The 19,117-nt window shown below is 42.3% G+C and overlaps 2 protein-coding genes across 7 annotated transcripts in view; both read right to left on the bottom strand.

The window, feature by feature from the left end:
* Window positions 1-3,895, bottom strand: part of BIRC6 (baculoviral IAP repeat containing 6) — a 169,817-nt gene extending 165,922 nt beyond the window's left edge. For all 6 annotated transcript variants that reach the window (XM_042812417.1, XM_042812440.1, XM_042812432.1 and 3 more), the window contains exon 1: window positions 3,646-3,895. In XM_042812417.1, coding sequence (XP_042668351.1) covers window positions 3,646-3,895 — 250 coding nt within the window. The remainder of the gene's footprint in view (window positions 1-3,645) is intronic.
* Window positions 3,896-6,959: 3,064 nt separating this feature from the next.
* YIPF4 (Yip1 domain family member 4) lies at window positions 6,960-18,588 on the bottom strand. Its single transcript, XM_042822323.1, has 6 exons — window positions 18,483-18,588; window positions 15,391-15,544; window positions 13,072-13,243; window positions 11,279-11,356; window positions 9,614-9,727; window positions 6,960-7,384 (listed from the first exon to the last, which is right to left on the bottom strand). The coding sequence occupies exons 1-6, from the start codon at window positions 18,577-18,579 to the stop codon at window positions 7,247-7,249; spliced, it is 753 nt and encodes a 250-aa protein (XP_042678257.1). The 5' UTR covers window positions 18,580-18,588; the 3' UTR covers window positions 6,960-7,246.
* Between the last annotated feature and the right edge of the window lie 529 nt (window positions 18,589-19,117).

Genomic DNA, 19,117 nt, shown 5'->3' with positions numbered 1-19,117 from the left:
ACGGCGTCTACAGTCATCTTAAAGACTCTAGCAAGCAAACAAAAATATTTTAGCAAATGAGATTCTGATGTCATTGCTATGTCAATTTCCTCTAGAAAAAAAACTACAGAAACATTTAAGATGGTCATTGTCCCTCACACAGTACATCCTGGTTCCCTCCTGTGTTCCTGGTCAAGCTTCCCTGCGAACTGCAGCACTCTCTCAGTTCACAGTTTTCTTCTTTCATTTGTGAATAAAAGGATCTGACAAATCAAATATCATATGAACACGAAGAGAGTCACCTGAAATTGGAGAATTTTAATTTGCCTGGGAGAAGGCTTTTTAAGTTTTTTTCTTCAAGATAGAGGAAAAGGTTCTTTCTTAGCACTGCATCTGGAAACCGGTATTTGAATCATTCATGTTCTTTGGATACCACCATTCAGCTTGAAACTGGAAGCACACAAGTACTGAAATGCTAAACAGGAATAAGGTACTCGACAGACCTGTGTGACAGACTCCTACTAGTCCCTACAAAGTGACCACTACTAACAAGCATACAGAAACATTCAACTGCCAGCAATCATAGGAACCGTTCTTGCATTTGCCTGCAGGTCACTCTGAAGTGATGGTGTTCACTTAAGAGAATAGAAAGAACAATCCTGAACAGGTAAGACAAAGGTTCACACTAAATGCTCACTTCATTTTCCCCTTACCAATGACACTCTTTTTCATTATCACACCCTGAGCTGTTGCAACTGATCCCTGGCTGTCTTGAATGCACCTACAGAGCCCACACAGGGAACAGACTTAAACAGTAGAAAATGACTGCACACATTCAGGAGGCAGATCTTAGAAGATCCAGTGATGATCCCAAAGAAGCACGGGATGGGAGCGAAAAGCCTAAGCATTCCTCATCGAATTCCTGCAATTTGGGCTCAGAACAACAACCTCCAGATCATCAGATAAATCAGACCAATTATGTTGACATCAGAAACTGAAGCACAAAGGCCACAGACCACATCCAAACCTCCGGAAGCATGAAGACATGATCTATAACTGAACTGCCTTCTGGCTGCGAATCTTTTATCTTGTTCTTTTAATACATCAATGACAGCAATCTGCATATACATTGTGATCAATGCAGGCTCCACTGCTCTACTGATTTTAGTATTCCACAGCTTCAATCTTTTCACTAAGAAGGAGCTCAGAGCTTAATATCTTCTCGCAGCAAACCATGGATGAAAGCAATACCAGGGTTTGGTGATATTTCATTTTATTGCATTTTTATTTCTTTCCCTTGTTAAGGGATCCTTTTTCTTCCTCTGCTTTCTAGAGAGAGAGGCTGGTATGGTTTTGTTTGGTTGTTTTTTTTTTTTATCCCCACAGATAACAAGAAAAATGCAAAAGCACTTCTTTCTAACGCAAACCTCTTGGTAGGGCAAAAGGCCTACAGCCCAGTCACCAAGGAGGACAGCAGCCTCTCAAGAGAAGCAGTTTTAATTCCTAGAGACTCTATTTTTAGGCGTGGCACCAGAAGTCCCTGTAGCAACAATATACTTTGACTTGTCATTTATATCAGGGGAGCACACAGGGACAGAGCCGGCCTGCAGGTCTGCGTGTCCAGCTACCAACATCTGACACTCCAAGAGTTTGTCCTGCACACAGTAAGCAGACATCACTTCTCCTCTTTCCAAAGAACGGCTGACAACAATCAGCACAGTCAACAGCAGCCTCAACAGCCACCAACTGCTGAGATGTACCCCGTTTCTGTCAGCCACGTCAGTCTCAATCCGTAATGAAGTTCACTTGTATTTTCTTCAAATTAGTGCAGGTTATAAATTTAAACAGAACCATCAGCCATCTGGGAGCAGACAATATTTGGTCACATTGCCAGCAGCTCTGTTGTTTGATGTGAGGGATGAGAATCCATCTTTTGCAGTCATTCCCGTGTCGCAGAGAAGACTGACACTATCGGAAGCACACACGGCTGAACGTATGTAACACAGGCAGAGCAGTAAGTTATTTTTAAATAGTTACTATGGAGGGGAAAATTGCCATTAGCATTTTGAATACTAAATCAAATCCCCTGCAAGAATTTTATCATAGAAAAATGAAAAAAAAAAAACCTTCACAAACCCAAACCTCAGACTTTGATTTAGAGTTCACTTCTGCTCGTGATCATTAAACATTTCCTACACAGGCAGCCAATTACAAATCAAGTCCTCCATTTATGCCTACTTCCCCCAGAACTCAGAAGCAAGCCTCAAATTGTGGTAACTATTTGAAGAAGAGAAATGAAAGTTATTAATGTAGAAGCATTTGAGAAGTAAGGTAGAAGAAAGGGTACTTTAGAAGCAGTGATTTGAATTCTGAACAAAGTGGGGAACACCATACAAGAGTCTCACTTTCAATACAAGCAAGGTACAACAAAAGCAGCTGACAACTTCTGAATCCCACAGAAATTATTTCTTCTTCAACCACTTATGAGTTTATAATGCACCTAACTTCAAATCGTGAGAGGACATCATGTTCTTTTGTTTTGTTCTCTTTCACCTGGCACTATAATACAGTTGCTGGTTTTCAAGGTAAAAGTACATATATTACTCAGACTGTGTCATGTCCGTACAATTGCTGACATTGCTAGGCTACATGCAGGTGACAATTGTCAATCCTTCACTCACACCACTCAGCAAAGCCGGATCCACTTCACAACACGTAACTCTACAACAATAAGGAGAAACAAAGTGCAAAACACACAACAACTGAGAACACAAATTTCTAATCCAAGGTCTGCTCTCACAACATACAAAAAACCACCCTGCAATATTCTGGCAAGTGTCACAGCCTAAGAACAAATGCACAAACTAGGGGGAAAAAAAGCCTGAGTTGCACAAGGAACTTCTCCTACAGATCTAGTTTTTAAATAGAGTAAAAGACATCAGTGGGCAACAGAGATCACTGCTTTGTAGTTACCGACGTGCTGCAGCCTGAGCCAGCATGTAACTGTGTCTCTCTACCACAGGATCACTGAACAGTTTAAGCTGGAAAAGGCCACTAAGATGGACTAGTCTGACCATTGCAGCAAAGATATTACTACCAGCTCCAAAGACAGCCGTGACACTCAGCAGCCTGGAGAACAATGCAAACGTACATTCAAAACGCACTACCAAAAAACTTTTAGAACGACTTCAATCTTCAATAATTCTTCGCGGCAAGACAAATCACACCCTTGAGAAAGCCTTCTTGACGAACCCGGCTGAAGGCTCAGTACTCGCACGCATTACAGCATCGACAGCAACGAGAACTACGCCCATCCAAGCATAACACGCTCGAAGGCTCAAATTTACGCTGCCGACAATGAAAAACCGAAGCGGCAAAACGCCGCCCTACGCGGCCCTTTCTTCCTCTATCCGCGCTTCAGCCCGCAGCGGCCACGACGCTCCGCGTTACGGAACGCGGCTATCCCGCCGCTGCCCACGCGAACGCGTCCGCCGGAGAGAGCAGGAACGGCTCCGGCTCGCAAACGCGGAGAGGCGCCGAGGAGCCGGGTACGCCCCTCGGCGCTGCCCCGGGGCCGGCCGACCCCCGCCCGAAGGCCGCCCCTCCCTCCGCCACGGCGCACGGCACGGCGGCCGCCGCCTCTCCCCGCCGCGGGGCCGCGCTCACCGTTGAGGGCCGAGGCCTGCAGCGTGGCCCCCGAGGTGCCGTCGATGACTTTGATGGCGCCGCGCGCGGTCACGGCCAGGATGGCGTTGAGCGCCGGGTGGTAGCACAGGCTGCACAGCCCGTCGGCGTCGCAGCGCAGGCAGCCGTCCCGCAGCAGCAGCCACTCGCAGGAGCCCGGCCCGGCCGACGCCGGCCCCGGTCCGGGCCCAGCGGGCGCCGCCGCCGCCGCGGAGCAGGAGGCCGCCGCCATGTTGCCGGCCGCCGCCGCCCTCAGGACAAGAGGCCCGGGGCCGCTCAGTGACAGGCCCGGCCGCCGCCGCCAGTCACCATCCGGGTCCGGGGAGAGGGGGAAAGGGAGAGCGCCAGCGTGAGACGGAAGTGACGCAATCGCGCCGGACGCGGAACCGAGCGCGGGCCCGAGAGCGGGAGGAGGGAACGAGTGGCCGCCCGTCACACAGAATGGCGGGCGGCAGGGAAGCGAGGGGCGGAGCTGGGCCGCGCGCGCGGCTTCCCAAGGGCGCGAGCGTCCCGCGCGCTGCCCCGCTCGCTCGCGCGCAGGGCTGCGCCCCCGGCGGCAGGGCGGCGACCGCGCCTGGAGCCGCCCCTCGTTCCGTGCCCTCGTGCCCGCGCTGCCGCGCGCTCCGGGTAAAAGCTAGGTCCGCGCGGTGCGCGCTCTTCTTGCGCCAGGAGAACGGTGCGGGAACTCCCGGGGGAGTCCGCCCGGCGACGGCAGCAGGAGGACGCCGGCGTGTTAACGGGCTTCAGAAATGACGGGTTTTGTGCTGCCGTAGGCCGCGGCTGCTCTGAGCAACCGCGGGATTCGGCGGGAGCGTCTTTATCAAAGGATTCAGATTAGCAGAAGTTAATAGCGAGAAAGTGTCCGTGTCTCCGAGGCAGACCAAGGGCTTCACGTAATTTCCAAGTAGGTGTGCAGCCGCGAACTGCGCGGTATCCGTACGGCAAAGAGCACGTGGCGATCGTGCATCTCCATCTTGATGTAAGGTGCTCCATCTTGGTGGCCCACGTTGCTGGTAGATACCAGGCGTCCATACGTGACAAATAAAAGCTGTGTCTTTATCATGCCCAGCATTTATTTATTGTCACAAAGCTTGGGATGGATGACAGGGATAGGAATAGAGATATGTCTTAATAAATATACATGAAATAAACAAGCTTAATTAAAAACTCTTATAAAACACATCTTGCACTTACACATACCTTATCTAAAAATAAGTTTATTGAATGCAAAGTTATTACAAACTATGAGAACCGTTTGAGCTGTCTGTACATATTTTTGCACAGCATATGCAAAAGGTGACTCTAAAGATGCGGAGTAACAGGTGCAAATCTGCAATTGCGTACAAAATATGTACTGTTGTGCATATTGACATTGCATATTACATGTGCTCGATCTGTCAAAAGGAACATTTCAGTTGCAGCTATCAGTTTCACAGAATGCTAATACAGAGGAAATTAAGATATTTCAAGACAAAATAGAACGTTATTACATCCTCAATGTTTATAGTCATTTCAGATGCACAGGTCTGTTATGAACACCAACAGAACAGCTATGCAAAGAGAAGGTGAGCCTAAACCCTCTGACAGCACAGTAAACTACGTGCATCCTTACCTCTCATGTTTGCGGTGGCATTAAATGTGAACTCTCAGTGTTTGTCTGGAGTCTTGCAGCCTGATACTCCTGATTAAGAAACACAGCCATGAAAGAGGTAAGACCAGATTATTTTTCAAAATAAAGCTAGTGTGCATCACTAACTTTTTTTTTTTTTTTTTAAAGTGGGGATTGAGTATTCTTAAAATATTCCAGATAAGAACTAAGCTGCCAGCATATACATACGACTACAGCAATTCCACCAAAACTTCCACAGAAGTCAAAAATTAGGTGAAAAGTCAGTCACTCCACCAGGTTTTGTCCTTTAATGTATTACAAGACAGAATATTATGTTACAGTTTTATGTCCAATATCAACTTTCAGTAGTTTTGTTTCCAACCAACACAAGCATCAGCCAGAGAAGCAGTCCAAGTAAGCTAAAGGGCCACAGTAGAATTGGAATTTACATTTGTATTTTGCATCAATAACGAGCGGTAAAAATAAGTTGCTAAACTGGCAAGTTATGCCATTGAAAAAGCTGAGAAAGTTCTCACAAGGAAATACATCCATTACGGATCAAAGATAGCCCTTGCTATTCCCTTCCATGGGTGACTTTTATTTCCCGCGTTGGGATGGAGGAAAAAAAAAAAAAAAAAAAGCTGGGGAAATGCTTCCCCCAACCAAAGATTAAAATAATAAAAGATACTTGAGATCTGTTTGGTAATTCTAAATACTGAAGGTTGCAAACAACAAAGTACCATGCAAAGTGAATTTCAGTGGAGTTTTCTTGAGAAGAAACGTTACCGTTAGGACTATTACATACGCAATCAACACAGTACACAGGAAATATTTAATGTCATCACCTTCTTACATAATCCTTGGATAGTCAAAATTAGCAAGACTGTTACTGAGGCTGTAGTTCTAGCTCTTCTAGTGGGGGAGAGAATCTGACCTTACAAATATTGTTACTTTTTGTAAGGAATCAACCTTGGGAAAAAAGGAAAATGCAGGTTAAATGTCATTACTATTAAAAAAAAAAAAAAAAAAAAAAAATAGAGCAAGATGCTATAAAATATACTTAGGGAAGCATTCTTTTTATTTTGTCATCATAAAACACTGTTTCAAGAGCACACAAATTGGTTTTTTTTTCCCCCTCTGACACTAAACCAGCCCTACAGCTGAGGCAGGTGTTCACCTGTTTCTTTCTAAATTTAAAACTGGAGTACATTAACTTGAGTCTCTAAAGAAGCAATTTAATGCTTTCTGTTACACAGTAAGTGTCTTGCTCCTTTGGTCAGAGATGGTAAATGAAGACCTTAAATACTTGTATTTTCAAATTTTGAAAAGCCAATACACATCCTTAACCAAGGAGTACGTATGCTACACGCAAGTCATAGATACAAAATACACAATATATACATATTTTGGAAACAAATTGGAATTTATAAAAACTCAAGAGCCAAATGAAAGTAATTGAGGCACTAAATTATAAGTAGTATCTTCATGTCTTCATTATACAGGCTATTCTGTGAACAATAAGGACTGTTTAATAAATATATATATTATCTACAGAATTTGCTGTGCCGAAAAAAGCCAGCTGTTTAAGCTCAAAAGAAAAAATTGCACTTTGAGATTGTTACAATTAACTTATTTTTCTCCTCTAATATAGTAATCTGGTCCTAGTGCTTTTGGCACAGGTATAGAGTTGTGGTTTTGCTACACTTTTTTTTTTTTTTTTTATATAAAACACAAGGTCTTTTATTTTGTTCATTAAAATCTGAAGAGTCTTAAACAAACCTAGAACTTTGATACAAATCTATATAGCTACAATTACTTCATTAAATAATATACACAAATATGCTCTTCAATCTTAAAACATCTTGACAACTGGATACAAAACAGTCACTTGTATTATTTCCAGCCTCCTTAATCTTACACATTATCAGTCTGCAAGTGAAGAAAACATGGGTTTTGGCCACATCTTTCACTAGATCACACCCCAGTGTATAAGGACAGGAAATAAATGTATAATAAAAAGATGGGATAAATTAGAAGGGGCTTCTTGGTCTTGAATTCTTCTCCGACTAGTAAAGATGCAGCGCTGTATGCAGCCCAAAAGACTCCAAACAGCTGAAATAGAAAACAAACAGTCTTCATATAGCTGATGCCATAAGAAAATTGCTCAAAATTAAACAAACAAACAAACAAACAAAAACAATAGTTACTTTCAACATAATTAGAAATGTACAACTTTGTGAGGAAGAAAGAAGATAATAAAGCAAACCTCACAAGCAATACTTCTGACCCTGACTTCTGACTTCATGAAATAACACGCTATGGATAATCATTTCAGTCTAGAAAAGTATTTAATACAGGTGTGTTATGTTAGACTAAGACAACATTTCTACTGAGACAAGCAGCTAACTCACAGTAAGTTTCCTCTAACATAAGACGCATGGAGAATACAAGATGTAAGTTTCTTCAACTCAAAAAACACTGAATTTTTCTCTGAAGAAAAAAGTTGCTATACTTGACTTCTACCTATGAGATAGACCAGAGTGTTAAATTGCCCTTTTTTACTTCAGGATTTGTCTGACTCATAAGCTTTACTTTAATTATGGGCCCCCAACTTAAAGTAACTGAAACATTCTGTTCCTAGTCCTTTCAGGTGCAATGAGAAACTTCCCAAAATAGAATCTGTGTCAAAGACTTGATTGCTTCCTCAGTTAATAACTAACCATTTCAAAAGACTGGTAGAAAGTATCACTGTGTATTCACTATGTTACATGCAGTTAGTCTACCTACTTTTTAAAACTTCATTTTTCAAAGTCTTCAGGTCAGTGAATTTGACTCAAGTCTCAAGTTACTAAGATTACAGCAAAAAATAGTGGAACATCTTTTATCCTCAAGCAACAACTTGAATAATAACGACAAAGAAAAAGCACTCATTTCCTGCAAGCAGCAAGGCCAAAGGTCTGTTCAGTGAAGGGCAGACACAACAGAATCCCAGTAAAGAATTTTTCCCACAGTGCTGTCAGAGAAGCTCAAGATGCTTGATGGATGGTGGGACTGGTTCAACTGCCATTGCTAAGAACAAACCAACCCCAGCTGCATATTAGTGGTTAAGGTGCCTGAACTGGGACTGTGGAGGTGAACAAGAAGGAAAGTAATAGTAATAATAATAATATATAATTATTAGATATATATTTATAAAACTATCTCAGGATTGTGACTAAATTCTGATACATTAAGAAAACTGCAGCAAAAAATCCCCAAACCAATCAAGGTGCTTAAGTAGTTTGCTGACTGTACCTGGAAGACAACTGAGTAATGCTGTTTCCCTATTTAAGTTCCCCAGCTTTAAGACTGAGGAACGTGTGTCCCCAGAGCTCCTAAGCCATAGGAAGTAGTACTTGTCAGTGTAGGTAGTTTTGGCCCCTGTGGAGCTTGCCCTGCATTTTCACACCTAACCATCCAAAGGTAGGAAACTTGTAGAGGTTTGCCCTGAAGTTAATGTAAGGTTATTAGCAATCAGGTAACAGACGTTTCATTAACTACTTGTATTTATTTTTAAGTTACATATTAGTTAAATGCCAAGTTAATAATTTGCTTTCTGAATGTATCCCCTAATAGCAATTGCAAGTTATCAAATCACAAGCAGAGCTGCTGTTCTGGTTTATCATACAGTTAGTTGTATTTCAATTATATTGTAAACCAACAAGTCAATAGGACAGAAATTAATCAAATCATCAGAGCAAGATCTCAAAAAGTTTTCTCAGTCAGCGCCAGAAGTTTAGCAATGACTTCAAAAGCTAACTATAAGAGTTGTATGAAGTGTTCAAGAACATCATGCACTTCTAGGATCTATCAGGGAATGATGCTAATTTCATCAAAGGTGTCCAACAGCAGGTAGTATCAAGGACATTATTTCTGCTTTGTGCCTCACATTCTACTTCCGTACAGCAATAACTAAAACTTGATGATGGGGGAAGGGATAGAACAGCTTATTTTCAGATACTTCATTCTGATTTTTAATTATGCATCCTTCTTTAAAAATGATAGTCCTATTTGATTTTCAATGCAACAAATATAACATGGCAAAATACTTAAACAGAAGCTAAGCTTATAAAAACAGGTGCTTTCATATTTCCGGAGACTGTATGTTCCCAAATACTCAAAAGAAACATTTAAAACAGAATTTGCTTAGCAGCCATAACCAAAAGAACCACAGAGTTCAGGTTATATTTCTAAGTATTTTAACAGGTGTCCTGTATGGACTTCAAGTCTTCATACTTCAAGTGTTAGCAAAGTGATACAGAACAACAGTAAACAATTCTCGGTACATGTTACTGAACTTACTTTTATTAAGGTAGAAACCACTTCAAATGATCCAACCACCAAAAGTACAGGAGCTATGACAATGAGGGGAAGCAAGGAATATCCTATCACACCAAGAACTTGGCCATAAGCAACCTGGAATTTTCAAGCACATAAAAACAAGCTTTAGCACAAAATTACTTCTATCACACAATCTTTTCCAGTTTTTTTAACAGTATGAGTAACCATAAAAATGTGTTGACAATTCATGAATTTTTTGCCAAAGGAAGATTGCTAGCATGCAAACTGTTTTTTCTGTTCAATCCTCTAGAATTTTGTAGTTATCTTCCTACAAAACATAACTTGCTTTAAAAACCAAAATTAAAATAACTTCAGATGATAATTTTAACACTTATAAGGGAAGCATTTAGATCAAGATCTAGAACCTGACATACTCTGACTAGCTTGAACAGATTTGTTCAAAGTACTTCCACAACTACTATTAGCTTCCTGGTATTAAAACGTTTGTTTTCCCTATTGCAGCTGGAAATGTCCCTTGGCTCACTTAGACTTGCTGGATTTAACTTAGGAAAAATAGCAGCAAGACAAGCAACTGTCTTTAAGCAACCTCATGTGGCATTAAGTCCTCCACAATCAACTCCGAAGAGCTACAGTGATCCCCCTCCCCTTTCTCACCAGTTAATACATTCTGATAATTTTACATTTTAAGCCACAAAACCTGCAGACTTAAAGGCATCTGGATTACACTGGTACACTAAAATACCACGCAATCACATTCCTAAAAGCTTTTTCTTTCCAAGTACTTTTCAGACAAGAACCCTCTAGCAATTATGATTAAAAGGAAAACCTAAAAAGGAAAAAAATAACAAAGACCACCACCAAACCACTAACAGAAAATGCATAGTAAAAATATAGAACTTACTTATCAGTGATACTAACAAGACGATTAATGCATTTTAAACTGCAATACCATTTTCACAAGCTTCTGTCCTCGCCACTGTTCCACAGTAGCTGCTTGTGGGCTTTGCTGTAAGCCATGATACTGTTTACACCTGAATCACTTAGTGACTCAGTTTTTAAACACAGCTTTAACAGCTATGCCAACCCCGCTGATGCAAGCGACTGGAGGGAGGGATGTAGGCCAGAACTTCAATTGGCTTTGCAGCTGAAGTACATACGCTGACTTTCATCCCTTAATGGGTTTGAACTCCATCAGGCCAAGGATGAAAGCAAACACAGTAGGTGCTCTGTACGAAAGGCTGCTACGCGACTGCTGCCAGCCCACTTTCAAAAAAGTGAGAGAAATGGCCCCATTTAGCTCAGTGCCTGAAAAAACGGAAAGCATTTAAAAAAAAAACCTTACCTCAAGAAAGGATTTCAGCTCTGGATCAGAGGCACACACAACAAGCTCTGAGATTTGTGGCAAGAATTTGCAGATAGTTTAACACATCCAGCAATCCATGCACCGCATAGCAAGAGCAGCTGCCCACTTCTAGACTTTAGATTCTACTTTGGTGACCGAGAACCTGAAATCTAGGCACTGAAGTTTTCAATTTCACTCATTCTTAGGTGGCTACAATGTCAAAAGTCAAGCACTAAGAAAAGCCAGCTATTAGTGAAAAACACAGCCAAGAGATTTTGAAATTCTCTCCCTCTACCAACTTTCCATATATTAGAGGTACTTACTTCTCCTCCAAGAACCCTGGCCAGTAAAAAAATTGTCAAGGATCCAAATATCCAGATAGTTATAATCCAAGAAACAACCTTAAAATGGAAAGAACAATTAATTGACATTACTCTTCTTCACTGTAAGGAAAGACAAATCATAAATCACCTCATTGCACTCAAGAGTTTTATTACACAAAATTAAGTTCTGAATTGCAGCAAGTTTAGTTTTATTCAGTACCACAACAGAGCTTGAAAATAAAATTCAGATGTTACATTTACAAAATCACAGTAATGTAAGTTCGATGAAGAAGGGATGCTTAAACAGTGTTTTGTAAGTACTGTGCTGTGCCATCAGAGTAGGAAGAGGTTAGCTAAAAAGTAAAGCTAAGATCACTCTATTGAAATATCTTCACTTATTCAAAAATTTGGCTCAGGTTTTTTGTTTGCTTGGTTTGGTTTTGATTTTCTTTTTTTCCTCCTTAAGTCAACCCAACCAGTACAAAGAGTTGAGATTCTCCTTCCATTGTCTGTGAAGACACAACTTAATTCTTTCCTCAGACCAGGAATACTCAGAAGGCACAAGACTTTAATTCTTGATAAAACATTATGATTACAATTTAAGAAACAGATTCAGAATCCTGGAGGAGAAAAAAAAAAAAAAAAAAAAAAAAAAAAGTAATTATTTTCCTCCTTCTTTCATTGTTTCAGAAGTCTTAAAATCACACTCCAGCTCAACAGAACCTTCAAAGTAAGTCAGGTGTTCCTGGGTTCAGTAGATACACAAGCAACAGCAGCAAACTGATCCACTGTGGGATTGAGGGATGGTCCCTGCTTTGTCTAGAAAACAGCTAAGTGGTGCACCCAGAAGATTTGAATCCTATGGTGTTTTGGTCTACTCACTTCAAGTCTCACAGAAACATGACAGGAGGAAATCTTTATCACTGTTTGGTATATCACACGGAGGCCAGAGGCCACAGAGAGCCTCTCTTACCTTTCACAAAAATCCTAGCACATACTCTGCTACTTTACATACATGCCTTATTGCTATTCTATGCTGTAATTAAAAAATCTGTAACTACACACGTAGTCAAAGATCTCCATAGGGGGATGCAATTAACTACTAGAAAAACATCACCTAGGCTCACACTCAAATTGTGGCTGTAAATTATAGTTTTTTCTATTTCAATTTGAATGTGCGCTTAACTGTGTTTAGAGAAGCCAAGTAAATCTGCACAGTATCTTCAAATAACTATTCAGTTTTGAGTTCAAAAAGAATTATAGGCAAATTCTATTAACCAGAGGAAAGTTATTGTAGCTGAGCATAGAGGACAAAAGAGTAATGTGCACTAATGAAGACTAAACATACCAGAAAAGTGTTGTAATACGTCACAGATTAAACAAAGAGCTTAACCTGCTGGGAAATTAGAATTCATGACATCTACACAGAAGTTCTTTGGTATTCCTTTTAGTACTAGAATGCAAGTTATCAAAAGGTTACAACTAAAATGGAAAGATTCACTAATGACTGTAAATGTATTAGCTTGATCTACTTCCTCTAGAAACCACATCTTTCTTTCATTTTATTATATAAAAAAGCCTGACATTTTAATAACAATTTACCTTTCTGTAGGTTATTTAATAAATTTCTTAGTGCTATCTTTCTACATTGTAAGTCAAAAAACTATATTTAGAATGCCCTACATTAATATGTGAAAAAGAGACTTTCTGCTTACATAAGAATGCAAATTGCTTAGCAATAACGTCCCCAAATTTAGTCCCGATTTCTTTTTAAGCAGAAGGTTTGTACATACCTTAAATTGTCCATATAATGAAATCATTGAGAAGAAGAGGACAACTGCCAGAGGACCCCAGAAGTCTGGATTGTCTCTCACTACCTGCCTATTAAACCCAAGAGACGGCATAGGCATCAACACACATCGGATTTTGTAGTAAATATCCTTCAGATCAATGTCGAGCTCTTCCCTGAAATCGGAAAGCAAGGGAGCGTTACAATACAGCACAGAAATGAAACAGATCATAACAATTAAGTTCCTGGACTAAGAGAAGGTTTACAGAGCAGGTCTCCTATCACCATAAGGCTTTCTGTAGCCATGACTGGCAATGGAACAATTTGTCCAGAGAAAAGCAACGCCATATCTTCATCGCACATTCAATAACCAGTATGACACGGACATATTTTATTCTACAAAAATCAATTACATGCCTGAGAATAGAAAACATCCACAGCACATCTTAATAGCCTACGTTAAGACAGGAGATCTATTTTCTGGCATACAAGGAACATGTAACATTTATAAAACTGGAAACAGAAGTCAAAGATGTGTACTCAGCAGTAGGACGCCTGCGTGTTCTTATGCTGAAGTTTGCCATGAGCACATTTGTTATGGAATAATTTTGTTTCAAATCCTAAAGAAATATTTTAGTTACATTCACTGATCCCATACCATTCAAAATATATCTCATCAGATCAACAGAAAATAAAGAAGCAGCAAGAAATAAATACAAAGACAATTCATCACAATTTCTCTTTCAAAAAGGAAGTACTGTTCATTGATTGTCTTAAGCCCATTTCAGGATTGCTGTTACTGAGGCTGTGTCACAATTTTTGTTTCTAACCTGTGCCTAAATAACAAAAATTGTTCATCAACACAACCCTAAATAAGGGAGTGGACCAAAAGCATCCATTTTTTCTCCATTTTAAAGCAATGTTATATTTCTCCTTTGTTTATTTAATACGTGTATATTCCACTCTGACAGTTGCATAACAGAAATATTTCCTTTGTGGACTTCTTTGTCACTTCTTAAGGCTTCTGATAGTGTTTCAAGTAAAAAAGCTCTTTCCCACAATGCTGACAGTTACCTCACTGAAGAGATGATAGCTGTAACAGGAGACAAGTGCCAAAAGCACAGCAGTCCAGTGAGGGCAAAGAAACAATCCAATTGTTGGACAAAATGTTCGTGTGACAGCGCTGCATCAGAGAACTTATCTTTGCTGTCTGCTATTCTTTAAATCCACAGAAGCATTCGGATTAGAACGCTTCATAACAACACACGTTCTGGGAATAATCAGAACTGCATAAAAGCTGCAACGTGAAATCAGACTGAGTTTCTCTGTTAGGAGGCTGGTATTCGTCCTCTTTGCTATAAAATTATTCCTGGCTTGTTCTCCTCACTTCCAAGAATAGGCTTCTTAGAACACAGAGCTGTCTTTGAATCACAAGCTTGATTTTTTTGTGTGTGGTATACAACTTTGCACAAAAGAGGGAATTCATCTGTTGTCACCTCAGTACGCCATTCTATTTCTTAATTAAATTACAGGTTTACAGAACAGACTCAGACACACAGGTGCTACTTCTGCACATTTCAAGTACTTTTCAAATAACAATTTCATTATTAAGCACTCCAGGCACCTGTTTTCTCTCAGAGCTCTTATTTCAGCTCTTCAGAGTACTTTCCTTCTCACTCCACTTTTAAAAGCATCATTATCTTTAAACAGGAAAACTTTGAGACAACAAGAATGATGTTGCTTAGGTGGAGAACACAGACTGAGACCCAGGCAGTCCCCCTCAGAGTAATAACCTTCAGATACAGCTTTCTTCTGACAATCACGTTCCCGTGAACGTGATGCAGACATCAGCAGTTTCAAAGACATTTTTGTCTTTCAACAGTAATCTCCCTTAAGAGAACTTCATAAGGCAGCATCAGAGAATATGAAGTTTCTGCTACCTTACTTGCAACCGTGCTGCAGAACACAATCTAGTTTTTCAAACCATGACAAGATCAACAGATAAGAATACAAAAGCCATTACATTTCTATTCTTATAACATAATGAAATTTTGATTTTATTTCCTCCTCCCTTGCTCTCCCACAGTGAATGACAAGTCTCTTTTATAGCTAAAGAAACAAACAAATAATAAAAATAAACAAAACCCACCATAACAAAAACCAGCATTTTCACTCCCGCACCAAAAGAGACCAATTGGATGAGCAATTTGTCAAACAGAATTTTAGCCACAGCAGAAGACTAGCAGGCAGTTTGAGGACTTACAAGCTCTTTGTTTTCCCTAGGCAGCTAACAAAGAGATATCCACAAACAATTAGTACATACAGGAGTGGCTTGTTATCTTCTGGGTCATCATCTTCCACCTCCAGAAGCCAGCCATACCCCCTCTGCCTCAGGAATGTAGTTGCAGACGATTCTTTGATGAATTCTCCTCCAAGATTTAGCTTAACATCTGGAGCTGTTATGGACCCACTAGGATCTTGGAGAAAAAAGGAGAGGAAAAGATAAGTTTTTATTTTGCCAGAATACATTTGATTTCAAAATCACTGCAAAATAAATAAATATGTACAAAAGCTACATGTGCAGGTCATCACCACGGAATAGACAAAGTCATACACCAACAGTTACATGATCTGAAAGGGTACTTCTGGTTTCATGCAACAGTAACAAAGTTGTTTTAGGACTCCAATTAGCAAGTTCTAGCTTCTAGATAGCAGACCATGCTGCAATTCCTGCTTTATCACTGATCATTTGGAGGTATAAAGGAGTTAAATCATATCATAAAGGAGTTAAATCATCATACCATAAACTGTGAATTATTTATCATTTTCTGCTGACCACATTATCTCTTTTAGAGCCCATTCCTGCACAATGGCATTGTTTCACCCAAGCTATTCTCTGCTTGCATCCAGCTTCACACAGAGGAAAACATTTGTAGCTTTTCTCATTTGTAACCTGCTTTTAATACAGTGGAAAACATTAGGAGAAAGAATACTGCTAGAGCTCCCCAGGTTCTGTTCAATAACGAGATACAAGGAATGCTCTTTAACATGCTAACATCTTGCTCTACCACAGTACTAAACACAAACATAAGCAACTGTTGCATGTTTCAGCTGAGTCAAAGTCACCAATATTAATTTTATTCACTTTGTTGTCAGTTATGTACCAGGGAAAAAGACAAAATAGTAACTGAAAATACACTAAGCAGCCTGAAGTAATAAAAAAGCATTAGTGTATGATAAGAGTACACATTCCAAGAATTTAGGAATTTACTTTCTGCATAAAAACAGAACACAGCAACAAGTCAGTTCTTTGCATGAACCCTGTAACAAAAGTTTTGAGAGGCAAAAACTCCCCTCCCATCCAACATCATCTTGCTTCACCAAAGAAAACCTTGTTTTGCAGTTGTATTGTTGTGTGCTTTCACACACAAGCGCACGTATGAATTTCCCTGAACACTCAGCTCCAGCGAGTGCTTCTGAAATGTTTCTGCAACACATACTGACACAAGCCAGGTCACATTTGTGGGTTACGTTTGACACCCCTATCCAAAAGCAACATGGTTTTGGAGAATTTAGATTCTTCCAATGACAGGACATCCTACAGTGTTCAGTCAGCATTTACTGAATCATTTGCTCTACGCTCAGTATCACAATTAATTTAACAGGATTCGCTGTCCTAAATCAGCTTGCTAGGACACTCCAGCTTAAATTTAAGCTTCCCCATTACTGCTTTTCAATCATTTCATAATTGTGGTAGCTAACCATCCACTGCTTTGATTCCGAGAACATCATCCCCACAGGATCCTCATAAAGTAACTTAAAGAAGAAACTTCTCTTTGCTCCTGTACCCATACGCACATTAATATCATCCCCATCAGATGCAAGCAAAGCTGTCTTCAGAGGAGAAGGGAGGGGGAAAGATTGATTCTTAAAGCCTGAACTTCAAGGCAGAGAAAGGCTCACAAGTCTTCTATTATCAGTTGGACCTTTCTGTCATTTTAAAGTTATTGGTTTGTCTATAACACAGCACTGCTTTGCAAGGAGGATCCTTGTCATACTTTGTGCACAACTGTGCCCGCCAAAACAAGACACTAACAGTCTGATCAGCCACGGATTTGATTTATCGGTTCTCAGTGACTGGTGACAACCCATCTTGAGGATAGAAATCTTCTACATCAGTCTTATTTACCGATGTTCCTTTTAGCAGAAGATGATTACAGAATACCTACAACCGCATTATAGATCATCAAACCTGTTAACGTGATCTTAAGTCTGTTTTGAAGATGGTATCTCAGATGGGACAAAGCTGAAGAAACCAAGGGAAAAAATGTGCTGTTGTGTCTTCTTTAGTCTGCTTTGTAATGGCAGGACAGTTCATAGCAGGCCACCTGAGCACTGAAGAACCTGACAGGAATTCATGTTTCTGGTGTTCTCTAATGAGAGTCCAGATGTTTTCACCACCACTGTCACAGGCATAACACTGCAGACTACACAGGGCTACACTCAAACAGGGATGAGATCACACCTTGCTTGCGCCCACAGAGAACGCAGAGCCAAACCCTGTTCAACCCATCCTGCAGGACAGGTGCTTACTATGGCTTAGGTCCAGCAGAGCACTAACATAGCTCTCAGCAAATACTTCCAGGGAGAATCCCAAGAGTCTTCTTCTGGAGGCACCTAGCTCCTTTCTCAGGCCATGGTGGAAAAGGAGAAAGAAATGAAAATAAAACAACGTGGAGTGTACCTGTCAATTAGCATTCCCTGTCAGAAGAACTGACAAGTTCACCAAAGAACAGAGCTAAGCATTCTGTAGTGGCATTTCACTTCAATTCTTCATTTCCAGGTTCGAGAGCCAGGACGTACACCGTTCCCAACCCGATCCACAACTATTGGGTAACTATATAGATTGAGCAGAAAGCTGGTTATTTAAATGGCTACAGTCCCAAGGGTCGTTCTCCATCAAAATAACGCAGCACAACGTTGACTCTTCCATAGCGCCGAGACTTAAGCCCTCACGGCACGCAGTTACACGACAGGTACGCAGTCTGCACAGCAGGTAGGCCGCACCTCGCCCCCTCACCTACACACGGTCCCCGCTTAACCCCTCATCACCGTACGAAACAGCCCCGAGCGTAGCTACGCCGGGTGCCAGCAGGCAGCGCGGCTTAACGGACAGCGAGCCGCCGGCGCCGGGGGTGGGAGGGCGCCGAGGACAGCGCCCGCCGCGGTTACGTCAGGGCACCGAGCAGCCCGCCGGCCCTGCCACGCACACACCGCCACAGCGCCGCCTCAGCGCCCCGCGCCCTGCCGGCGCGCTGGGGAAAAGGCCGGTGCCTCCGCCGCGGGGGCGAGAGCCGCCCGCAGCCCTCGGGCTGGGCCGAGGCCCTCGCTCGGCGGGAGCGGCCCCGCGCTCACCTTCGGCGTCGGCCGAGGAGACGAAAGTGAAGTCCCCGTTGTTGGGCGCGAAGAGCGGCGGCGGCTGCGGCGGCTGCTGAGGGCCCGGGGGCTGCATTTCCCCGCCCTCCGCGGGGCCGCGGGCCGGAGCGAGCGGCGAGGGGCGGGCGGCGAGGCCTGAACCTGCCTGGGGCCTCCGGGCGGCGGCCGCGGCGCTGAGCGGCGCCCAAGGGCCACGGCGCAGCCGCCTCACGGGGCGGCACCGAGCACCTCGCCCGCCCGCCGCTCGGCGGCGATTGGCCGCCGCAGGTCCCGCCCTCTCTCCGTCCCAACGAGTGGGCGGTGCGGCTCCGGCGCAGCGCGGCCGCCGATTGGTCAGGGCGCGGAGCTAACGCCCACCGGGCCGGGTCGGCGTTCGGCCTGCGGCGGTCGCCGCCTCCACGCCGTCAGACGCGCGGCACCGTTGCGGCTGTTGTGTGCGTAAGCGCTGTGGGGCGGTGCGCGGCATCGGAGCAACGCCTCAGCGCCGTACACGCCCGGCGAACACGGGGCCTCGGGCGGAGAGTTGCTCCGGTTGGTCGCGTTAGCGGTCAAACAAAAGTTGAAGCTTATTAAGGAGGGCGTTATCCAGATGGACGGACGTGCAGCTTGGGCCG

This window comes from Centrocercus urophasianus, unplaced genomic scaffold (genome assembly GCF_019232065.1).
Source record: "Centrocercus urophasianus isolate 14NV4802_14NV808 unplaced genomic scaffold, USGS_Curo_1.0 seq_10, whole genome shotgun sequence".
Taxonomy (NCBI): Eukaryota; Metazoa; Chordata; class Aves; order Galliformes; family Phasianidae; genus Centrocercus; species Centrocercus urophasianus.
Note: the sequence above shows the minus strand (reverse complement) of the source record. Positions and strands in the feature narration are given on the sequence as shown.